The sequence below is a fragment of the Marmota marmota genome, unplaced genomic scaffold, assembly GCF_001458135.2.
Source record: "Marmota marmota marmota unplaced genomic scaffold, marMar, whole genome shotgun sequence".
NCBI classification, from domain to species: Eukaryota; Metazoa; Chordata; class Mammalia; order Rodentia; family Sciuridae; genus Marmota; species Marmota marmota.
In genome coordinates, this window is record NW_026000019.1 from 24,292,097 (window position 1) to 24,315,172 (window position 23,076).

Sequence of the window (23,076 nt, forward strand, 5' to 3'; positions counted from 1 at the left end):
GCCTGCAAGGCCAGCCCCCGCGCCCTGATGTCCTGAGCATATGCTGGGCACCAGGCGGTGGCCACCGGTGTCGCTCAGCAGCAGGCGGTGGGTCAATATTTGCTGTGGCCCAGGGAAGGCCAGGGCCAGGGCTGCCTCTCAAGTGCTTGGCCTTCGTGTTTGCTGACCTCTTCCCAGTGCCGTGCGGTGGCTGGTTGGCGTCTGACCTAGTGTTTCTTGGTGAGGAAGCCCAGGGCCTGAGGCCACCGAGCTCTGTGTAGGCCAGCGGGCTGCCTGGAAGTGTCTCAGGTATTCTCATGGGCAGGTGTGTACGTTGGCCTCAGTGCAGGGGCGAAGCTACTGACGGAGGGCAGCTCGTGTACTGGGTCCTTCAAGCACGTCATTTAACCTCCAAAGTGTCTCCTGAGATGGGGGACGTCATGTTGCAGACAGAGGAGCCGAGACCCCCAACGAGTCTGCAACTCCCTCAGGGGCTTACAGGCAAAGCTGAGATTTGAATCCACGACACTTAAGAAGCAGAGGCTTTCCACCGTGTCTTCCCGACGGGGACAGAGGCTCTGTGAGAACAAGAACTCTGCCCACCATTGCAGGGTGACCACCCATTGGCAGTGGCATTGTGACAGGCGAGGAGCCCTGTGTTCCTGATGAGGCCTCCCGGCGCCTCTGGGGCATGCAGACATCACCCTCGCAGCCCGCTCTGCGCTCCGCCAGCCCATTGTGCGGGCCTCCCCACGCTCCCCTGGAGCCGCGGGGGGCAGCGGCTCTGCCTGGCCCCGCTGGCCTGGTATTGTTCTCCATTTCTCTCCACTGTGAGCCTTGAGACTGTCTCCTGCAGAAGACCCTGCCACTGCTATTGTGCCTGCAGACTTTCCCACCGCCGCGCGGTGCTCAGCGCTCTTTGTGGCCTGCTGCCCAGCCTCAAGGACAGCTTGCAGCCAGCTGACAAGGCGGCTCATGTGCCGCTGCTCAGGCCACAAGCCACCTTGCGCTTCCCCATGCCTTTGAAAGCTCTTCTCCCACCGTCTCTCCTTCAGTTCAGCCACATGCTCTCCCAGACTCCCCGCAGCAGACTTGCCTGCAGACATCTCTGGCTCCTGGCCAGTCCCTGTCTTTGCGAGGATGGCCTCAGTTACCAAGTCAACATGGCACTTGGCGAGTGTCGCCATGCTGCCCCCTGGTGGAGAGGGGGGAAGCCGAGCACAGACCCTCTGCTTCCTCACCAAGGCTCCTCACACCTGATGGATGAGTTTCAGTGTGGAAATGGGGCCTGATCTGCAATAGCTACTGCCGGGGGCAAAGATGGCTCTGATCTATCATTTGAAGGGGGCACAGTGTCGTACACAACTCAGATTGGAATCAAGATCCCCGCCTCCCTCCTTCCACCTGATGGTGTGGTGTGGAGGCCTCAGGAATCTCCCTTGAAGTCTGCAGGACTTGGGTCAAGGTTAATGACCATCTTGGCCTCTCCAGACACAGCCTGGGGTCAGGAGTTCTGGAGCGCCCCTCTTGTTCTTGTTGTCCCTCGAGGGCCTGAAGCCTGGCCCTGGGACAGCTCTGAGGGGCAGGAGGCTGCTTCATCTGTGCTGTTCCTAAATGGGGGAGTGGGCAGCAGCCAGGAGGGCAGGGAGGAGAATGGGGCTTGTGGGAGTTGGGTCAGGGGCTAGGGAGACTGGAGGAAGCCATGGCCACTCACGAGTGACATGGCAGTGTACTGACCTGGAGGGGAAGTCAGGCCTCAGTTCACCTCTTGGTTTCCCTTTGATTGAAGACAGGAGGGCATTCGGCACACCTGCAGAACTCTTCACTGGGCACATTAGCCAGGCTTCTGCAGAGAGACAGAACAACAGCGCAGAGCCAGATAACCGAGAGGGTACTTCACAGGGGACCTGGCTCCCGAGGTCACAGGGCTCCCATGACATGCCATCCTGAGGCAGGGCAGCACACTCAGCCTGAGGCCGCAGCCCCGGGGAGCTGGAGGGGGAAGCCCAGCCCAGGCCGATGGTGCCCACGACGGACGGGCAACGTTCCTTAGTCCTCGCCTCAAACTGCCTTCTCCCCACAGAGCTCCTGCGTGTCCGTGAGTGCTGTCAAGACGACACCTGGGGTCAGCCGTCACAGTTAGCCATGTGACGGGGCGCATGCACACCCTACCCTGAGCCCAGGACTCAGGCCTGGCAGCTCTTGCTGTGACCTTTACCTGTCAGGCCTGGAGTCCCTACCCTCCTGAACAGTCTGCCCAGGGCTGGGGACAGGGACACTCCTGCTTGTCCCTGAACTCCTGGATAGTCCTCCTGGGCTGGGAATAGGGTCACTTCTGCTCGTCCCTGAACTCCTGGACAGTCTGCCTTGGGCAGCACTGCTTATTAAAAATGGATGAGAGCACGCCTGTAACCGCAGCAGCTTGGGAGGCTGAGGCAGGAGGATCACAAGTTCAAAGCCAGCCTCAGTAAAGCAACTCAGTGAGAACCAGTCTTTAAATAAAATATAAACTTGGTGTGAGGATGTGGCTCAGTGGTTGAGTGCCCCTGAGTTCAATCCCTGGTACCAAAAAAAAAAAAAAAAAAAAAGATGAGGCCCAGGAAAGGCTGTTTTGAGCCCACCCTGCTCCACCTCCTCTGTTCCCTCCCTGGTCAGTGGCTTTTCCTCTTGGTCTTTGTCTTTCCCTGTAGCACCTACGTAGGCAAGGGGAGGAGGGCTGTTACCTTGGGTGACCTTGCCCCTTGGTGGTCGAGGACGGAGGCCTGGGCTTGTCGAAGGAGCAGGGCGCTGTGCCCTGAGGTCATGCCAGAGCCAGGGTCCTGGACACCAGGGCCTCTGCCGCTGAGGAGGAACCATCTCCCAGGACGGGCTCTGGACAACTCAAGCACCGAGAACTTCTCAGGAGCAAGAAGGAGAACGAGGGGGTCAAAAGACAGAGCGGGGTCAGCGGCTGACCTGCCTGTCCAGGCCCACCTACCACTTCCTCATCGGTCCTTACTGGTCCTGGGATGGGCACCACCACGGCCAGGGAGGAGTGGGGTGCTCAGCCAGCGGTGGCCGTGGAGGGCCTGTGACCAGGACCGTGGCTGTACCAGAAGAGGCGTGAGCCGGGCACCGGGTGAGTGCCGGGGGGCTCTGCCTCCTGCCTGGAGGAGCCTGTGGGCAAGGGCCGGAGGGGCGGGGAGGAGAGGAGGGAGAGAAGACGGAGGTGCCGGGCGCCCTTCCAGCGGCTTCTCCCCACACTCCCCAAACGCCCACCAAGGCCACTCCCTTCCAGCCTGCTGCCTGAGAGCATGAGGACTCCAACGACAGGGGCAGCCGCCTCTGACCTGCCTTGTCCCACCCGGGATGACCAGTCCAGGAAGGGTGGCCCTGAGGGCTGGGTCTCTGAAATGGGCACAGCCGTTTTTCCTTGGGAAGATGAAGGTGAGGGAGTGAGATGAGGGGGAGGAGATTTAGGGGAAGCGGGCATGGCCATGCATGCTTGGAGGGGCTGGGCGCCCTGGGCCAGCCGCCGGCCAGGCTCAGAGCCCATGGCAAGGTCTCATTAGCATTCAGAGGGGAGGTGACCATGGGGACACATCCAGGACACTAGAGGAGACAGGCTGTATTTTAATTATGACCTGGACTTTTAAACAAGTCCTTTTCCTGGCTAGTCTGAGCCTGAGAGAAAACAAGGTGTGGGAGCCGTGCATCCGACAGCTGGGACCACAGGGCACGGGTACAGCTGTGCACACATCTGGCACATGGGCGGGGGACTGTGTGCCTCCAGCACTCCCGGGTGGTGAGGGTGCTCAGGCAGTGAGGAGGCTAACCTGGCTCAGAATCAGAACCCCCAGAGGCCACGCAGGAACCGAGTGCTGGCCCCTTCAGGTCGTCATCCCCAGGGGACCCCAGCAGGACCCGGGCAGGCAGCCCCTGTGCCTTCCTGCGGCCTTCCTGGGTCAACATGGTGGGCTTTCTTTGCTGAGCTCCTTCAACTTGGGGGCGTTGTGGAGTGGGGTAGATTAAAAGGGAAGAGCGGGAGGTCAGCAGGCTGGGAGCAAAGACCAGCCCAGCTGCTGCCACCTGCTCAGGGGTTCCTCAGTGGGCGGCCCCTGGGCACCGTGGCCTCCAGGCAGCCCATTCCAGGGGAGGGAGGAGGAGCGTGGCGTGGGACAAAGGGGCTTTGACCAGCTGCTGGAAAAGCACGGATGAGGTGGCTCAGGTTGGCAAGGGTGACCGGGGACTTGGGCCAGGGATGAAGTGGTAGCCTGGCCGAGCACTGGAGGAGGGAGTGAAAGGACTGGTGGGCCCAGAGGGTCAGACGCAGAGGAAACCCTGCAACTGGGGGGGGCGCTGGGGCCTGGAGCTCTGGTTTGGGGCATTGTGCACCTGATGAGTGGTCACCCATGTGTGGCCGCCAGCTCCCCTCTAGGGCTGAGAGGCAGTGGGAGGCGCATCAGGACAGGGCAGACAGACGGGGGTGGTGACTCAGGCTCCTGTCTGAGGTAGGACGGCAGACTGTCCCATCCTGGGAGCTGTCCCCAGTGTGACTGTGGCAGCGGGCTCTACTCCCTTCCTCAAGTCCTGCTTCCTTCACTCCGAGCGTCGGGGTGGTGTCCCTGTCTCCTGCCACTCTGGACCTGCTTCCTTCGCGTCCTCTTCCCTGTAGGCCAAGTCTTCTGTTCTTCCAGGAAGCTTCCAGGATAAAGACCACGCGCAGCGAGGCCTTGGGCCCTAGCTGGTGTGGTTCCGTGGTTGGGAAGGGACCGCACGTTCTGATCTGTCAACGTACAATGGCTTGATGTCAGCCTCTTTTGTGTTCACGGAGCGTTGCTTTGTCCTGTTCTCATGTTGTTTCCTGAAGACACGTCCCCAGGGACGAGGCTCACTCACAGGCAGGCCACGGTGCTGCACGGGCGTTTGTCTGTGCCTGCCGGTGCCCGGCGTGTCGCAGACACTGGACACTTACTGGCCTCTGCGAGCCTGCCGCCGGAGCTGGCTCTTTCCCTCCCCTTCTGTTGGGCAGAGTGTGTGGCGTGCGTGCGCAGGGTGCACAGCGGAGGCCTCTGAGTGAATGAAGGGGCGCTGGGAAGGGCTGCGGCTGAGTGAACATGGGGACACCTGGAGGGGGCTGGCCACGCTCAGGCCACTGTGGAGTTGGCCTGGCTGCAGGGAGACACGCGCTAAGCCCCTGCCGAGGGGGCTTGCTGTTGGAGCAAGCTGCTGCCCCTGGAGCCACCTGGTTCTGTGTTGGTGATGCAGAGTGACATGCAGTTTCTCGCACTCACAGTGGCCATTTTGTCCTCACACTACCTGACCTTCCCACGTCCACCCACTCCTCTTGCATGTGGGGACAGAGAGAGTGTTTTTCAGAGAACCCACCCCCACCATTGTGCTATTACTTTAGGAAGGAAAACAAGTCTTTATTTTGGAAATAGTAAAACAAGTGCTGCAAAGGACGGACCTCAGAGATGGCTCTCGGGAACGTGAGTGCTTGTCCCAGAACCGTGACAAAGGCACTATCGTGTGGGAGGCAGCTTAAGGCGAAACCCCAGAGATCCGCTTTCAGTTTTAGGTCTTCCATAGGCCACCCAGGATTGCTGCTGATCAGAGTGACCGGGAGGAGACTGAGTAACCCGGATTTAAGTCCCCTGCAGGGCAGGCATCCCTCCCCAGGTCTGGAAGGCCCTTGCACTGCTGACCCAAGGGCAGCGCGGGCCACCCCAGACCCCACTCACAGCGCTGTCCCCCCTCTCTCTCCCTGCCGCCAGGCTGTTTGCTGTCAAATGCGGGGGCTGCTTTGAGGCCATCGCCCCCAACGAGTTTGTTATGCGGGCCCAGAAGAGCGTATACCACCTGAGCTGCTTCTGCTGCTGTGTCTGCGAGCGGCAGCTTCAGAAGGGCGATGAGTTTGTCCTGAAGGAGGGGCAGCTGCTCTGCAAAGGGGACTATGAGAAGGAGCGGGAGCTGCTCAGCCTGGTGAGCCCCGCAGCCTCAGACTCAGGTGAGTGCCGAGCGGGGGCAGGGGCTGCAGTGGGGGTGGAGTGGGGCAGCAGGGCGAGCTCAGTGCTTCCTCCCGGAGGCCCCCCGGACAGCCCTGCTGCTGGCCACACTTCTGTGTGGCCCAGGAACTTTCCTGGTAAGCTTGGAGTCATCTCTTACCAGGCAGCGAATGCCTGGAACACGCTGTGTAACAAGTTACTCCCAGATCCCCTGGCGCGTGGTCCTGGCCCTGGACTGTGCATTCCCAAGTCCCTGGGTTAGCTGGAGCAGCTGCTTTGGGCTGAGGAACTTCCGTTGGCAGCGTCTGCTGACCTTAGCTTCGTGCCAGGTGTAGACCAGGTTCAGGTCCTGCTCTGTGTGGCAGTAGTGTGGGCAGCGTGCCCAGCCCCATGTCATGTCTACCAAGTTCCCGTGGCCAAAGCAGGCTCCAGATGGAACCTGAAGGAGGAGAGGTGTGCACCCCACAGCACGGACCCTTGCTGGGCTTCAGAGTCCCTGTACGTGACGCTCTGGAGCTGGACATGCAAGGGGACAGTCGCAGGCCTGCTCTGAGCCTGTGTCCTCAGCTGTCGGTGAGAGGGCTGGAGTCTCACCCGGGCCAGGGTGCGTTTCTCCCTCATCACCCGCCCTGCCCTGGCCCCAGTGCCTCCAGGGCAGGGAAGCTGAGGAGGTGGGCAGTGCAGAATACAGAGCAGGGGCCAGAGATGGACCTCAAGTGGACACTGGCCGGGCACAGCATGTGCTCAGGGTGCCGCCCCCTTGGGACAGTGACTCCCTCGAGAGCCTTCGAGGTCCTGTGAGGTGACCCTCCTGGGACCTCGCCAGGTCTTGCTGTGCGATCCCAGTCCAGTCCCGACCCCAGACTGCGTGCCAGTGCCTGTGTCCTCACCGCTCGTTTCTGGCCTCCCTGGGACCCTGTGCCCTCGCCCCTGTCCTGCAGCTCCCATCATGCCCCACTCCCACCAGATCTTCAGGGTCCCCTCTGGTCTTGCCTCTGGAGCCCGCCTCCCAGGACGGCGTCCACGCCCAGCAGGCGAGCGGCCGCCACGTGGGCCAGGCACTGCCGTCGTGTGGCCGGCTCGTCACTCCCGCTGGAGCCAAGCCTCACAAGGGTCCTCCCGGGCCTGACTTGCCACTGTTTGCCCAGGGATCAGCCAGGCCGGAGCCCGGGACCTCACTAGACACACTGCTTCCTAAAGAAGGAACAAGCCTGAGCAGCCTAAGTGTGGTGCTGGGGTCGAGGGCCAGACGCTGGCCAGCGGGCACCTCAGCGGGCACTTCCATCTGACCTTGGGAAGCTTCCTGAACTGTCAGTGCCACTCCAGGGTGGTGACATGGTGGTGACCCCCTGCCTCCCAACAGCAGGCTTTCTGTCGAGGAGTGAGAGAGGCTGTGTGGGCAAAGCCTGGTGTTCTCCAGTGTCGGGCACCGGCTGGCGGGGGTGGGCGTTCCTCCCAGAAGCTGCTGTGGGCTTGCTTTGCCTCCCAGTGGGCTCTCCTTGCCCACCCCACCTGCCGCCCGACTTGCTGGTACCAGAGAGCTCCTGCCGGGCTTGATGTTCCCGGTTTGTCTCAGTTGGAGGGAAACATCTCCCAGGCACAGTCCAGGTCTCCTGGGGCAACGGGGCCATTGCAAACTGAGCTGCGTGGTGTCTGCTTGGACCAGGTGGGCTCACCCGCCGCCCTGTCACCTGTCTTGCTGTACCCACCCACCGAAGCCTTCTCCTCAGGGTGATGCGAAATCTTCAGAGTCCTAAAGGCTTTGGGGCCATGGTGGTCAGAGGCCAGTGTGACCTAAGGGGGACGTGCCCACCCAGAGGGCCAGAGTCCTCCTTCCAGGGACATCAGCCTGTGGCCAGGCCATCCTCAGACACAGGGCTGAGGGGCTTGGCTGCTGGGCGTTCAGTGGGCCACATTCTAAAGGTTGGCAGGTTGAGCTGACCTCACAGGGGGCACTGCCCTGTGGCCGCCTCGAGCAGGGCAGAGACAGTGGGGCCCAGAAATGTGGATAGAGTTATGACGTCCGCAGCCGGGGAGCTGCACGGCCCTTTCCTGGCCATGTTCACAGCCGTATGTTCCTCCCACTCTGTCCCTCTGGAGCCTGCCACTTCCTGCATTCACACGCTGGCCCGGGAGACACAGCTCCAGTGCTTGCTGTATGCACGTGTGGAACCCTGGCCTGATGACGAGCGGGGGCCAGGTGGGGAGGTCTCACCTTCCTGATGAAGGGATTTCAGGGGTTTAGGCAGAAAGTAAAGACCAAGTGGGGCACAGATGTCAGCTTCAGTGGTCAGAGCACCCCTCAGTGTTTCCTCACTTTGGGGAACATAAGAATTCATTCATTCAGCCATGGAACAAAACCTTCAGGTCCTCGCACTACAGATGGACGGGCACCAGGAGGCAGTTCTGACCTCACACGGGGAACCTGGGAGTGTCATTTGGCTTAACAGGTCCCAGGAGCCAGTTGCTCAAGAGACAGACCTGCCTCGGGCGGGCACCAGCTCTGCAGGTGGGAGGGAGGCGGCTCTGGCAGAGCCTGTTGTCCTTTTCAGCACTAAAATCTTGGACTGTTGGTGCAGCTTTGGATGAGGTGACATTAGCGTCTCAACCAGAATTTTGTCAATTATATAAACGCCGCTTGTCTTGCATTGCCAATGACTTGTATGCTGAAGATCACCTCGGCCATGACCGCGAGGGAGCAATCCGGTGGCTCCTTGGTCCCTTACAGAGCTGGCGTGGTGTTGGGAGAAGCTCAAGCAATCCATAAATACCTGAGGAGGTGAATCACACCTTTAAGGAAAGACACCTGCCTCCTATGAGGGCCGAACAGAAAGCCAACAGTTTGAGGATTTGTCCAGGACAATGCAGCGCCCCCAGGTTCTGTGAGTGGGGTGCTTCAGGGAGCAGTACTATAAGCGTTTGCTGAGTGAAGCATCGACGGGCTGACTCGGTTGAGGACACAGAAGGCAGGCTTATCCCATGTGCGGGTGACACAGTCCTGGCAGGGAGTGCTGCGTGGCACACCCAACGTTCAGAAGGACCCTGACGAGCTAACAGAGCAGGGCAGGTTGGCAAGGTGGCATCTCATTGACAGGTCCCTAAATTCAAGTAATTTTCTAAACAGGGACTGTTCTAATGGAATTCCCTGTGGGTCTGTAGTCGATAGCAGAGTCCGTAGGATCCCAAAGAGACATACAGTCCCTAATAGAATTCTAGTGTCCCTCACATGTAATCATAGTTTGCTGGTGTGCTGTGCCTTGGTCAGAGCACATTCAGAACATTTGGGCTGGATTTGAATGATGCATTTAGGAGGTCTCCGATCACCTGAGAGTCCCGTAGAGAGAGATTGGCTTGTTAATGACAACTAACTAGCAAACGAGGTCTAATTAGCGTCCTAAAAGCAAGGCCAATGGAGACCCAGGGGCCGCAGCCGAGGCTGCAGGCAGGGCTGAGGGTGAAGTGGCAGATGGTGGTCACAGAGCGTGTCAGAGGGTGCAGGCTGGCCCACGGTGTGGGGAGTGCCTTTGCTGGTCCTGCGCTTCGATGGACAGTGCTGGAGGACTGTATCAGCGGTGCCTGGGCAGCCTCCGTCCAGGGTTCCTGGTTTCACGGCCACCCGGGGCTCTGCACGGGAGGTTCTCAGTGCCGGGTGTACTTGTCTGACGAGGCCTGGCCCCTCCTGTCCTGTCCTGCTTTGCCAGTGGCCTGGGAGCAGCTGCCCAAGCAGACAGGTGGAATTAGTGGCCAGCAGTGGACAGTTTTCTTTGGCTCCCTGGGCAGTGTGGACCAGGGAGAACCCCAGGCTCTTGTGGTGGGTTGGTGGGTGCCTGGGAGGTGATCCAGCCCACACCACACCAGGGGCTCCTCTGGCCTCTGTGTGGGTATTTCATTCATGTGGTCCAAACACTGGGACAAACCAAAGTGCTTTTCCTGAGCCTCCTTCCCCAGTCTGCATACACTGGATCCTGATGTGTGGGGTCCCTCCCGCACCCACTCATTCTCCAGCACACAGCCAGAGGATGATGAGGAGGAGGAGAAGGAGGAGGAGGAGGAGGACAGCAATAGCACTATTCAACTTTGTGAGCTTTTCCACTAGTGTCTTCATCCCGCCCGGGAGCCGTACCCCATTGGGTTGGGTTTCAGGTGACTTTTGAGTTCCTTTTGTACTCTGGGAACCACTCCTCAGAACTCCCTGTCCTCTCCCATCCCCAGCTGGGCTTTTTCCTCTTACCCATTTGCACTTCTCACCTTGGGGTCCCTGGTGGGTCAGCATGTTGTGTGGGTTTGCCTGCTTGGAAGTCTCCCTGACTGAAGACAGCGTGACTTTGAGGGTGTTCCTGAGACTTGCTCTTTGGCATGTGGGCTCTTCCCAGCACCCGGGCTTTTCTGGAGGGTCTTCCCAGGGCCGGTGGGTGTGAGGGCTCACGCTGCAGTGGCTGGCGCTGCAGACGTGGGGTGTGGCTCTCCGGCCGCAGCGTGGGGCTGGTGTGCAGCGGGCACGGCACAGTGTGTGTGTCTTGTGTGGACCAAGGAACTGTGTCCTGTTTGTGTGACCTTTTAAAGTCCTTGCCAGCTTTGGCTTTGAGACCTTGCTCTTACTAGAGCCCAAAGGAGACTGCTCATGCACGTTGGGGTTTCCCCGGGCACAGGGTCTGCTGCTCCTGAAGGCCCCGCGGTCTCCTTGCTGCTCGACTGCCGGGTTCTCCTCTTCTCAGCCGTACTCCACAGCACTGGCATCTAGGCCTGCGACGCGGTTTCCTCCCCTGCCCCGGAGCTTGGGTTCCTGCTGTTCCCTACAGGAGCAGTTCTTTGGGTCTGTGTTGAGGCTCTTCGTGTTTTCCAGTAACTTGGCTTGAGAGGCAGTGGGTACCTCACGAGCCCTGGGAATGCCTGATGGCTCCTGGGACTCACCTTGTCAGCTCTTGGTCATGGATTGCGCGACACGAGGTGTAGAAGCCGGAGGAGGGGGCGTGGGAGGTCTCCTTCTCTGCACTGCAGTGCCGGGGTCTTGGGACTTGGAGACGACAGGTCTGAAGGCGAGTCTCGCCCCCCCACAAGCCACACAGCCCCAGGCAAGCCACGTCCCCTCTCCCGCACTCTACCTCTCATTGGAGGGAAGGGGCTGGAAATACCTCCTGTGTGGGTGGCTGTGTGAAGGACAAGAGGCCGTGCAAACCAGGGCTTGGCTGGTGCCAGCAAGTGGCAGTTTCCGTCGCCCTTTTCTGCTGCAGGGCCTCCTGCACCTCTGGGTGGCTCCAGGCTCAAAGACCCATCGTTTCACCAACACCTCTCCTCTCCGTGCTCTTCTGTCTCAGATGCCCCTAGGTGGCTGACCCGAGGCCTCTCAGGGTTGTGCCCGCAGAAGAAGGGTAGCAGGGTGCATGAAGAGGGGATAGGGGGTTCACAGCCTGGGGCTCTGCAATTCAGATATTGAGCTCCAGTTTTGAACATTCTAGCTGGTGTGGCATCTGGGACATTCTAGCTGGTGTGGCATCTGGGACAATCAGTGCAGAAAACCATGAGCAGTCGTCTTGAAGTCATCTCTGGGACTTAATTAGGATTCCAGGCAAGAATGGGAAGGATTTACCAAGCTTAACTGTGCTTCTTTGATAGACTAGGAAATAGAGAGTCACTGTGGTCATGATCTGAGTGCCTCTGAGTGCTCAGGTGCTGTCTGATTTCTGAACCAAACTTCACGGCAAAGAGCTGTTTGTTCTAGGGTGGACCTGTCTTGCCCCTGGTCTGATTGGCTGCGTCCCGTGTCTCTGAGGATCCCTTTTGGAGTGGATGAGACTCCTCTCCTGCAGCGTGGGTCTTTGAGTCCAGCAAGGATGAACCTGACAGTTCCTGTGAGCGAAGGCACTGCTGGGCCAGAGTCTGTCTCTTCTGAGAGGTCTGGCCCCTGCAGTCCTGCACGCCCCCGCCTGCGCCCTTCCAGACAGTGCTGTACCAGCCTTCAGTTCAGCAAGGATTTCTTACAGAGAGCCGGGCTGTGTCGGGCTCTGCGCTAAATGCTGTCTCAGTTGTAGAAAGCGTAAGGCAGGTAGTGAATCCTGAGCAGCACAGCCAAGGAACGCGCCCAGCCCAGCCCTGACCCCAGGAGAACAGCAGGCAGCTCTGTGCCCACAGGGGTCCGCCTTGCCGTTCTTCCCTGGGAAGCTGATGGGTGAGAAGTTTGAGTAGGTGAGAAGACTCTGGTGAAGAGTGCATTGATGAGGAACAGTGGGAAGTCATATTTCCTTCTCAACAGTCATCCAGAAGCCTCCAGCAGCACTCCTCAGAAAACGCCAACTGCAGCCTAGCACAAGGCACATCACCAGGACCTGGCGAAGCTTTCGTCTGTGTCTATGAAATAAGCTCCGGCACTTTCTGACTAACTGCTTGCCCCACACTCCCACATCTGCCATTATTTATGTTTAATTCTCATCCTGGTCACTCCTGAGGATGGAGGAGTGAAGTTTAAGATACTGCTTCAGACAGCAGTTACGGACTGCGATCCCCAGGTTTGGCACTGGTAAAACCCCTGAAACTTCAGGACCATAGGTGCATTTAGTCTTCTATCCTGGGTGAGGGTGAAGAATGAGATGAAGATGCCATCTGTGGCCCTGAGGATTCGGTAGCATGCTGCCGTACAGTAAGTGCGTGGTAGCTGCGGTATCTATGCAGTGCTGTTTTATTATCCGAGATGTCGAGCACACGCGCACATTGGGCCAGCAGGAAGGCGTTCTGGACACCTTCTGATTTATTAACATGGCACCTCTGGAGAGCAGGCGAGAGGCGGTGACGTCGCTGACCCTTTCTGGTTCTTTGCAGAATCAATAGTTTTGTCTCTTGTTAGTGTCACAGCCATAAAATTGACATCAGGATTATTCGGTGCCCTTCGTCCGAGGCTCAGCACTCCTCTGTACCAAGCCTTTGTCTTCTAGGGTATTTGTTTTGTCTTCATAAAATTGATGGAGAGGTAAAGACACAGGATACCCAAATCAGGGATAAGCCAGAGTAAGAACTTAATTCTACCAATTACCCAGACAGGATACATGATACTGAGGCAGAAGGCGGTGACTGTGAGGTGGGTAGTTATCTTTGGAGCTTAAAAAGTGACAGGCAGTCTACAGATTTAGACAATAAATGACCTCTTTTCCATTGACTGTAACTTAATTTTGGAAATGCATTTACACTTAATAGTTTTGATTAAAATGAGAGATAGAAACCATAGTTTAAAAGCAATTGCTTGGTGGCACGTTAATGTCGTAGTGTGCTGTCCATGGGCTATCGTTCCTCCTGCGCTAACTCCACGAGAGCAAGCTGGCCAGATGGGCAGCTCAGGGCTGTGAAGGCTTTCTCTACAGAGCCCCACCTTAGGCACTCTCCGCGAGTAAGCTCACTCAGCATTCACGTCGGGATGAGGAAGCCGGGTTGTGATCATTCCTGTCCTACAGACGAGGAAGAAGGGCCAGAGCTAGCCTTCCACCCAGGCCGCCCAGCTCCAGAGCTAACCATCCAGCCTGCGCTGAGGTGCCCAGCCGTCGGGGGGCTCTGGGTGTGGCAGGGGACCTCACAGCTGTGCTCACCTCACACCCACAGCTCTCCCTGGCTGGCTGTGGCAGTAGGACTTCTTACCTGAGAGACCCCAGCTGAAGAAGGAGGTGATCTGAACCAGGTTCCAGCCCCTCTGGTCAGTCACAATGCATGCCCTGCTCCACCCCCCTGGCCTCCTCCTTCAAGTTCACCACCAGCACTGTGCTCCTCAGGCACCTCCCGTAGGCGGTGGAGGCTTGGGAGTGGCCCAGTACCACATGGTGTGAGATGGGCCAGCACTTTAAAGCACATGTCAGGACCACTGTGGGCGTCTTGTCCTGTTTTTCCAGTTCAGCCAAATTCTGGTTCTGTTCCTGTGGCTTATTTGATGGTAGCAGGAAAAACCAAGTGACCTTGGTTTTTCAGATGAGTGGTATCAGCTGTGCAAACCGCAGCCTCATTAATCAAACGAACAAAGGTCTGATGTGGAGCGAGTTGGTCTGTATAAAAATCTACATGCTGTCCTGAAGGTCCACCTCTGCCACAGACCTGCTCTCAGGAGACAGGGACGCAAGTACGTTCTTCTTGGCGTCATGGCAAGTGACAGGCAAGAAGAACGCACTGTCTGCCGCCTTTGTGTTGGGTCCTCTGTGGGCACGCTGGCAGGACTCTGCAGTGTGCCTGGCGAGCATTAGGACTGCAGCTCATGACTTAGACCTCTCCTTGCCCAACTTTGCAAGTGGCCAGGGACTCACCTCTCGCTCTCATGCATAAGAGTCCGGGTGACCTGTAGGGAAGGTGTTGGTCTTCTTGCCCTGACATTCCAGCCAAGCCCACCCACATTTAGATTTCCAACCAGCGGATTTCAAAATGGATCTCGAGATACTTTAGACAGTTCAGTGAGCAAATAGAAGAATCACCTCTGATATTCCCCCGTGCCCGGTGTCTGTGACCACAGAAAACCCCAAAGCCCAGTTTACTAGGAATCGGTGGCAAGACAGGTTATGGCTTCCTCCGAGTACTGTGGCATTTGGTGATTTAAATGGACATGGATGACAGGGTAGCTAACACCACTTGGGATCTTAGTGCTCCGAGTCCACTTTACACACAGAAAGCCAGCAGTGTGCTCTCTGGGGTTCTTTCCTGATCAGACCTGGGATGGGAGTCCTGTGTGCATGTGTACACAAGACAGGTAGAAGCCATGGACCCTGATTGTGTTCTAGGTACAGAGTCCAAGCAGCATTCCTTATGAGGGTCAGTGGGGGTAGGACAACATTGGTGGAGGCAGCTCTGCACCTGTTCCGTGCTGGAATTTGCTGAACGCTTGCATACACAGGGCTCAATGAGTAAGCAACTGTTTCTGAGCACCGACTGTGTAACAGTTCTGTTGTAGATGCTGGAGTGAGATAGCTGTGTTCCTAAAAGTGTAGTATTCTAGTAGAGACCACCAACAACCAAATAAACAGGCAGGCAAAAGATTGTGGGTACCCTTTAAGCTGTTCCCTATAAGACTTGCTCTTACATATTTAAAAATACATTGGATTCCTGAAAATGGACATTAGTAATGTAACTAGGGTGCAGCCTGGGATTGGGGGTTCTGTAAAGCTCCCTATGTGAGCCTCGGGTGCAGCCAAGGCTGAGAACCACCAGAGGTAGTGCAGCTCAGGGACCTGGATGTGGGTGCCTTCCTCGGTGGCTCCTCCTTGCAGAGCTTCGGTGCTGAGGCAGAGTAAGTCTGGAGTTAGGAGAGGGGGCAGGGCTTCCTTAGAGTGAGCCAGAGTAGCTGGAGTTGTGAGAGTAGCAAACCCAGGATGAGCAGATAATTTGAATGTTGGATAAGCAATGAATGATGTTTTCCAATAAGTATGCTCACTGCAACATAAATATTGCTGTTTGTCAAAAATTCAGATTTAACTATGTATCCTGTATTTTGTCTGCCGTGAGCAGATAGAGTAAGAACATGCCAGCTGTGGGGGACTCATAGGGTGGCCATTGGTGGTGGAACTTGCAAGGGTGTATGGCTAGATGTTTGATTGTTTGATGGCAGGAAGAAAGGAATGTCATTCTGCCCAGGACACCTGTGTGCTCACTCGCCTTGTGCTCCTGCCTGGGCTTGGAGAGGCTTGCGTCCAGGCGAGGGCCAGCAGGACCTCCGTTACCTTGGCAACCCCTCCTGCCACGGACTCCTAGCTGGAATTTCCCCCGCGCCTGCTTGCTTTCTGGTAGGCATAGTCTGCGGGCCGGCAGGCAGGGTCGGTGCGCTGGTGCGCAGGTGCGCGGCGCTCAGGTGCGCAGGGCGCACCGACTTGGCCGCCCGCCGCCCGCGCATCCCGCTCCTCTTCAAAGGCCTCGGGAGAGAGGGGCCGCGCAGACACACACGGACGGCAGTTTTATGAGAAAATGCAGATAAAGGGCCCGGCGGTAGGGCCATATGTTCCCCGTAATCTCCAAAGCCGTCACTTCAATTAGAGCCTCCCTGAGCTGCAGTGCCCGCTCCTGAGTAAACAGCGCGCTGAAAGAAGAGCTCGGTTTCCAATTAAAAGTGTACTAACATTTCTCTTTCCCTAATTCCCGCCGAGCGCAGCCCGCGCAGGCGGAGGCGCGGCCGGGTCGCGGCGGGGTCGTCCTGGTCCCCTCTGCGTTCCCAGGTGACGTCAGCGCGGGATTAGGCCGCTGCGTCGGGCTGCATGGAGTTAATTAAAGCAGCGCCCGCAAATCCGCTGGGCGAGGCAGGTGCTGGGGATCTGTGTGTGTGCGTGTTCCCCTGTGTCCACGTGGTGTGTGTGGTCTCATGTGTGTCCATGGGGGGCATGTGCGTCCCCCGTGTGTGCTTCTGCAGTAAAAGGTTGTCTATTTCGGAGCTGGAGGTGTCCTCCCTCGCTCAGGCCTCCCACAGAGGGACTCACTCAGAGAGAGGCACACAGCCTCCTGAGCTGGTCCTGGTGGGCCTCAGCCCCAGGTCCCCTGCAGGCTGTATGCAGATACCATTTTCTGCCTGGTGGCCCCTCCCCCTTCTTGGTGCCCCAATCTTGAGAATCTAAGGGCATGAATAAATGGAGGCCAGATGTGAGGTTATTTAAATACTAGGAGAGCAACAGGCCTCCCTAATTTCAGGAGCTCTTGACAGCACAGAATCTGAGCATCATGGGCCCTTCACCTCTGTATCATGACACTCTGAAAACTTGGTTTCTATTGATGTTTTCTGTCCAGCAGAACTGGTTGAAAGTTGCCTGGTTTCAGATAGGAGAGGGGTGAATAGATTAACTTTCTGGCCTACTCTCTATACCATGAAAGAATCAAAGAATTGAAGCCATTATCTGCAAAATTCCAGAAACATCAATAAGCAGAAAATCCTCACCAGCTCATTCAAATGCAAATGCTTCTCCTCCTTTCGTGAATCATCTATCCAAGTAATTACTTTAGTTTTGAGTTTGGCCTTGGAGGTGAGGACTTCAGAGAATGAGGCTGTTTGTTTATTTCTCGCTCTCTGATTGATGCTCACTAAATTAAACTGAGGCCAGTTCAGCAAACATTTCGAGGGCCCATCTCTCTGCCCAACACTGGCTGGGTCAGACACTAGCAACCACCAGAGCCAAGAAAGCCACCTCTGTGTCCCAGACACCAGGTTCCCCAGTGAATAGGGAACTCCTGTAAGAAAATAATTACAATAAAACATGCACGATTGTCAGAGTAGAGCCACATCGTGTGTGCAGTCTTGCAGGGGAAGCGGTGCTTGTCCTTGGACAAGCATGTTAGGAACTGTGTGTGTGGAGAATGTGTTCCAGTGGGTGTGACGTGGTGACTGGGGCTTGGCACTGGAGGGTGCTTGCTGGTGGTGAAAGGCAGGCCTGTTGGGAGGAAGAAGGGGGTAGCTCAGCCTGTCCTGAGCTGGAAGGCCTAGACTGGAGGCCCAGAGGGACTGAGGTCCTCGTGAGAGTGGGAAGACACAGGCCAAAATGGGAAGGGCTTTTCTGGATCTTACGTGAACACATTCTGGGGTGAGAATCACCATCAGAAGTTAATGAACAGGGTTGCAAAGCTACCAGTCTGATCTTTGGAAAGAGAAGGCGGGCGGGTGGATTGGAGTTGGGTGACATTGCAGATGGGGAGAGGATAAGGAGACCACTGCAGCGTTCCAGTGACAGACAAAGGTTTGGGCCAAAGCACACGCTAGAGGTTTCAGGGAAATCGTCACTTGCTGGTGCTCTCAACACTTGATGGCTCCCCGCTATGTGCCAGCGTCATTCTGAGTGGTGGGCGTATAGTCATGAACAGCATAGGCCAAGCACCTCCCACCAGGAGCTTAAATTCCAGAATTAAAATCTAGGAAGAGAGGTTGACCTTGAGGATGGCGTTGGGATTTCTAATTATATGAACATCCCTGTCCTGAGAAGAGACAGCAAGTTCAGGAAAGAACAAGGACCTAGGTAATGAATTCGGGAGAGGCAGGCGGAGAGGTCTGGTTTTGTAAACGAGGTGCATCGGACATCCTTTGGGAGGCTGAGCACATGGACCCGGGGCTCTAGGGGGAGGTCAGACATGGACTCAGCAATCACAGAAGAGCCAAGGGTTTAAAACCAGGTAGTTCTGTAGTAGTCTCCACCCCTGCGGCTGTCTGGGTCTGCATGGCTCACACACACACACACACACACACACACACAATTCATCAACAAATCTCAGGACAGCAGTGGTCCTCAATGTCTCTCCTGGGGCCAGAAGGCCAGCATCCAGCATCTCCTGGGAGCGAGTGGGAAATCGAGTTCTCACTCTCATGCTGGGCCGACCACATTGGGCACTCTGGGCCACAAGTCTGTGCCCCCGGTTGCCTCGTGACGTTGGAGAGGTGCTGAGCCAGAGCAGTCCCCCCAGGCCACAGACACCAGTCACAGAAGGGTAGCCCAGGCCTGAGCAGGGCACCTGCGTGTCTTAGTGACCACTGTCTCCCACCCTGGGCATCTTGGGCAGTTCTGAGCAAGCCCCAGTGTCCGCCCAGTGATTCACAGCACCTGTTTCCTACAGTGATCCCTGCTGTCCTGGGGCCTCCCTCATCCTGCACACCCAGGACTGACCGACCCGGGGCTCTGGCTAGTTTTTGCTCTATCCCAAGCACATGGTGAGTGGATGGAGGGGAGGGGATTTAGGCACCAGCTAAGGTTTGCCCACAACAGTTTCTGAAGTCCCTCTGGCCTCTGAATGTGGTGTAAATGGTGCACACGTGTATGCACACACATACACACAAACGTGCTCTCTCTCACACACACACAGTTTCCACACACCCCTCCTGATTACTGTCACGTCTAGTGTTGTTCATTTGGTCAACACTCGAGTCTCTCCTCTGTGACCAGATCCTTGGCCACCCAGGGAAGATAAAGTCCACAAAAGATACTTTTTCTATGGTCCATACAGACCTCTACACACTTGATGCAATCAGAAAACAAGAATTTATTGTCTGTGGATAAATTGGCAACTGTTTAGTGTGTCCATTTTAAATGATTGAGAGAGGAGAGAAATTGGTGAGGACATGATTAGTTAATGGCTCAGTTTCCTCTTCCGCTTCTCCCACGGGGGGCTGGTGACCCGGGCTGGGTGAGGTGGGTGGACCCAGCACACGGGTGTTTATGGTGGTGCCTGACTCTAAGCAGTGCTCACGAAAGGGAGCGCCTCCTTAAACTTGAGCATCAGGGACTCATTGGCGCCTTTAGCATCTCCTCATGCACTGGCAAAGGAGGGCCAGGGGCCCAAGAAGCGGCCACCCTCCGACTCACCCAAGTGCCCTTCTCACATGTCAGGATGCGTGACTGTGACACAGAGCCACAGCTGGCATTACCTAATCTAACAGCTGGGGTGTGACCAGAGGGATTTGGGGCTTTTGAAGGAGGGACAAAGGACACCAGCTGCAGTCTCTGCAAAGTGGAGCATGGAAAGAGGATGTGACATTGATTCTAGCACTTTCCTGAGACTGTCTTTGGATCTGTGCAGTTGGGGCCTTGGTTCTTAAGTCTGGCCTACAACCTGGAGCCCCTGGCCTTTGCAGAGGCGTGTGCCGCGTGGAGGCAGACCTCAGTGAGGCCAGCAGCCTCCCTGGGAGCAAGCACGAGCGTCCCCTGCGCCACTCCCTCTGCAGTGTCTCTCGGGGGGGGGGCTGTGCGCCTTCTCTAGGGACAGCCACTGAGACCTGGCTTCCCATGAGAGGCTGGTGGAACCAGGCACGGGCATTGTCTGATGCTCTCCAAGGCTGAAGCAGAGTGGGAAGCTCGTCCCTCCTTGATGAACCCCCAGCTGGTTGAACCAGGGTGCAGGAGCTCCCAGTGGGAAGGCAGGGCATGGGGACAAAGTGGCCTCTCCACACCCCATCTGGGGCCCTCTGCACCCCACCCAGGGCTGTCTCCCTGCCGTCCCCACTCCCTGGGCCTTGGAGGATGGCCTCCCAGCCCTGCTCCCCTATGTACATTGATTTCCGTGGTCCTTGGGTCCACCCAGGACCAGTGAGCTGAGAGAACCCCCGTGGGGACGCTTTGGGGTATGTGAGACACACTAGCTTCAGTCTGTGGTGCCCTCAATGCGCATGTGTCATCTGTGTGGGGAGACTTCCAGCAAGGACAGGGCTGTGGTCATTAGGTCCCAGAACGTCATGAGTAACTTGTAGAAGACTGTCTCAAAGATTAGCTTCAAACTGTAGGCTTTAGAGTTCAGAGATTTCAGAACAGGTAAAAGCACCTATTAGGCCAGTTTTGCTAGGGAAGAAGTAATTATTCAGACATAAGAACAATAACTGTAATTTTTCAGTGAGCATAGGCAGACCAGGTTCACAGGGACCCAATTAACTAGAAATCTCAATCAGGCACGATCCATCATTTGGAATCCTCCATTAATATAAGGGAGAAATTAGAAAAATAATTAGCCACCATCAAAGGATTCTTTTTAGACAGCCACCTTGGGGGAAGCGTTCGTCACTAACCTCACCCAGCCGACTGCCTCCTCCTTCTGCAGGTGCAGCTGTAGACAGATCACTGCATTTGAGGCAGTCCACAGTGGCTGCTGTCACACATGCCATCCACCAACTTAGAAACAGTCCTTCCTGTACTCCTGTGCCCAGAAGACATGGTTGGGGTGCCAGAGGGTCAGCATCTGGCAAGGGTTCTCTTCTGATTGCAGACTTCCTGTACCCACAAGGGCCAGGGAACAGAGCTCTCCAGGTCCTCTCATAGGGCACTGACCCTTTCATGAGGACTCTGCCACAGGGCCAGGTACCCAAAAGGACCCAGCTCCTAGAACGGTCACCTTGGGTTTTGGGGTTTAGCACATCAACTTGAAGGGACCCAAGTGCTCCATGACTGTCTTAGTTGGCACTTCTCAATAGGAAAACTGTCGGCATTTTGGTGAGACAGTTTGTTCTTTGCATCTGTGCCCCGCCCCCCACTGACAACTAGAAAAAAGTGCCTCCTCCGTTGGCCAGTGCTCCCGGGGACAGAGCATTCCTGACAGAGTGGGTCAAGTTAGAGGTTGTGATGGCAGGTTCAGAAATGTCTTCCCCTCTCGGTTTTGAACAGGGTTGGTCAAGGTGGAAGTCCTCTAAGACATCCGCTGCATCACCTCCATTTCACAGTGAGGAAACTGAGGTTGGGCACCCTGCCCGGGCCACCTCGTCCTTGCTGGGCAGGTGGAGGGTGTCGGCTTCTCCTACCCGCTGTGCTGCCTCGCTTGACTCCGTCTGAGCACGGCCACGAGAGGCTTCACACACATGAAGCAGCCATGACTGATAACACGGGGCCACCTGTGACCCCCGGTGGTGGGTGGGCTTCCCAAGGCCCTGAGCTTGGGGACTCCGGGGTGTTGGTGCTTTCAGCAGCTCACTGGCTCAGGAGGACTCAGGTGCCTAGAGCAGAACTCATGCCACATTTCATCTGCTAAGACACTTTTGGGTCACTTTATAAAGTTACATTATAATGTAGCTAAAATTGGGATGTGGCACAGTTGGGGTGGTGAGAAAGCATGTATCCTTTTTCTCTCTGTGGTGATCTAATAGATAGTCACACATTTTAAAATCACGAACTACAGCTCGTTTCCAGCATGGGTTGTGGACGTCTCAATCCTGACGATCTCTGGAGGTGGTGAGGACATGGCCGACCTGTCTGTTTAGCTGTGGGGTCTGCACGGGGCAGAGTGGCACGGATCTTGGAGACAGAGTGGAGAGGGCACTTACAGGCAGAAGGATAAGCTGTCCACTTTCTCTGTTCAGCCTCTCGAATGAGCCCCCTTTGAAGGTCTTTCTGGCCTCCAGCTTGGTCCTGGATCTGGCCATGGTGCTGACTGCTCACACCTCGGGACTCTGTCCAGTGACTTCTGGACTGGAGTCCTGGGGTCGATTCTGCTTGTCCCCTCACCTTGCCGTCTTTGGCACCAGCCTTGCAACCCTGGCTCTGAGGAGGACGACGGAGGGAGTAGGAGCTGGCTGGAGCTGGCTTGATTTCAGTGAGGCTAGGGACATGGAGTGTCGGAACACGCCTGGCCAGTGAAGGGACAGTTGCCACACCTGCGGACTCCCTAGCCAGTCTCAAGGGCCGAGTCAGCCGGGGACAACCAGCGAGGAGATGCACTGTCCGCAGCAAGACTAGAGCCGAGGGTGTGGCCGGTGAGATGAGGGCTGCAGACCAGGCAGCACGGTGAGCCGTCCCTCAGCAGGAAAGGGAGGCTGCGTCCACCCAGGCCGAGGGCGGGGCCAGCAGGTGGAGAGCACCTGGGGAAGCTGCAGCTGCTCCAGCCAGCAGGTGTGACTTGGATGGAGGAGGTGGCAGCAGGGCCAAAGACACCACCAGGCGGAGGCAGGTCGAGGCGGAGGCAGGTCGAGGCGGGACTGCGATTCCTCCCGCTTCTCTGTGTCCTCAGACTGTCTGCTAACTGCCCGTTGGCTGAAGCCAGATGGGTGCAGGGGTTGGCCCAGGCGACAGAGCAGGTGGGGAAAACAGGAATAAATCAGAGCATCAAAGAGTGGCACTTGACTTAGGAAACCTGTAACATGGGCAGGAAGGAAACCAGAGGCACCGACGGAGAGAATTTAGAAGTCAACATTAACTCAGCCAAGCTGGGACTTCCTGTGTCCTGAGCAGAGCACGGGTGTCTGGGCCCAGAGTGGAGGTGAGGGGAGCCACGGTGGGCAGAAGCCTCAACAGGGCGGCAAGGCGTGGCTGGGCTTCCGCTCCCCGGCTTCCGCCGCGCTGAGATGCCGGTGCGGCCATCCTGACCTGGCAGCTGCCTCCTCCTCTCCAGGGACATGCCACGCTGGATGTGACCCAGCCTGCAGGGCCGTCACCCACCCTCCCGCCCCGGCCGAGTGCGGGCTGCTGTGTGAGGTGGCACGCCACTGTCACCACCAACTTCTCTGCCACAGTCACTTCTCTGCCCTGTTTCCGTCCCTGCTTATCCCTGTCTAAGTCTGACTTAGATTCTACAAGTTCTTAGTTCCCTCTCCGACTCTCTGGGGCGTCTTAGCTGAAGGAGGAGCTGCTCTTGAGAGAGTCTCTTCTATCATGGGCTGTCAACCTACGCCTGGCTCCAACCACATGGGTCAGGTTTCTGCAGCTGCGACCCAAGG

At 56.9% G+C, this 23,076-nt stretch overlaps 1 protein-coding gene across 1 annotated transcript in view; it reads left to right on the forward strand.

The window, feature by feature from the left end:
• Positions 1 to 23,076, forward strand: part of Lmx1a (LIM homeobox transcription factor 1 alpha) — a 59,972-nt gene that overhangs the window by 16,165 nt on the left and 20,731 nt on the right. The window contains exon 3 of the mRNA XM_048810228.1: positions 5,736 to 5,968. Within this exon, the coding sequence (XP_048666185.1) occupies positions 5,736 to 5,968 (233 nt within the window). The remainder of the gene's footprint in view (positions 1 to 5,735; positions 5,969 to 23,076) is intronic.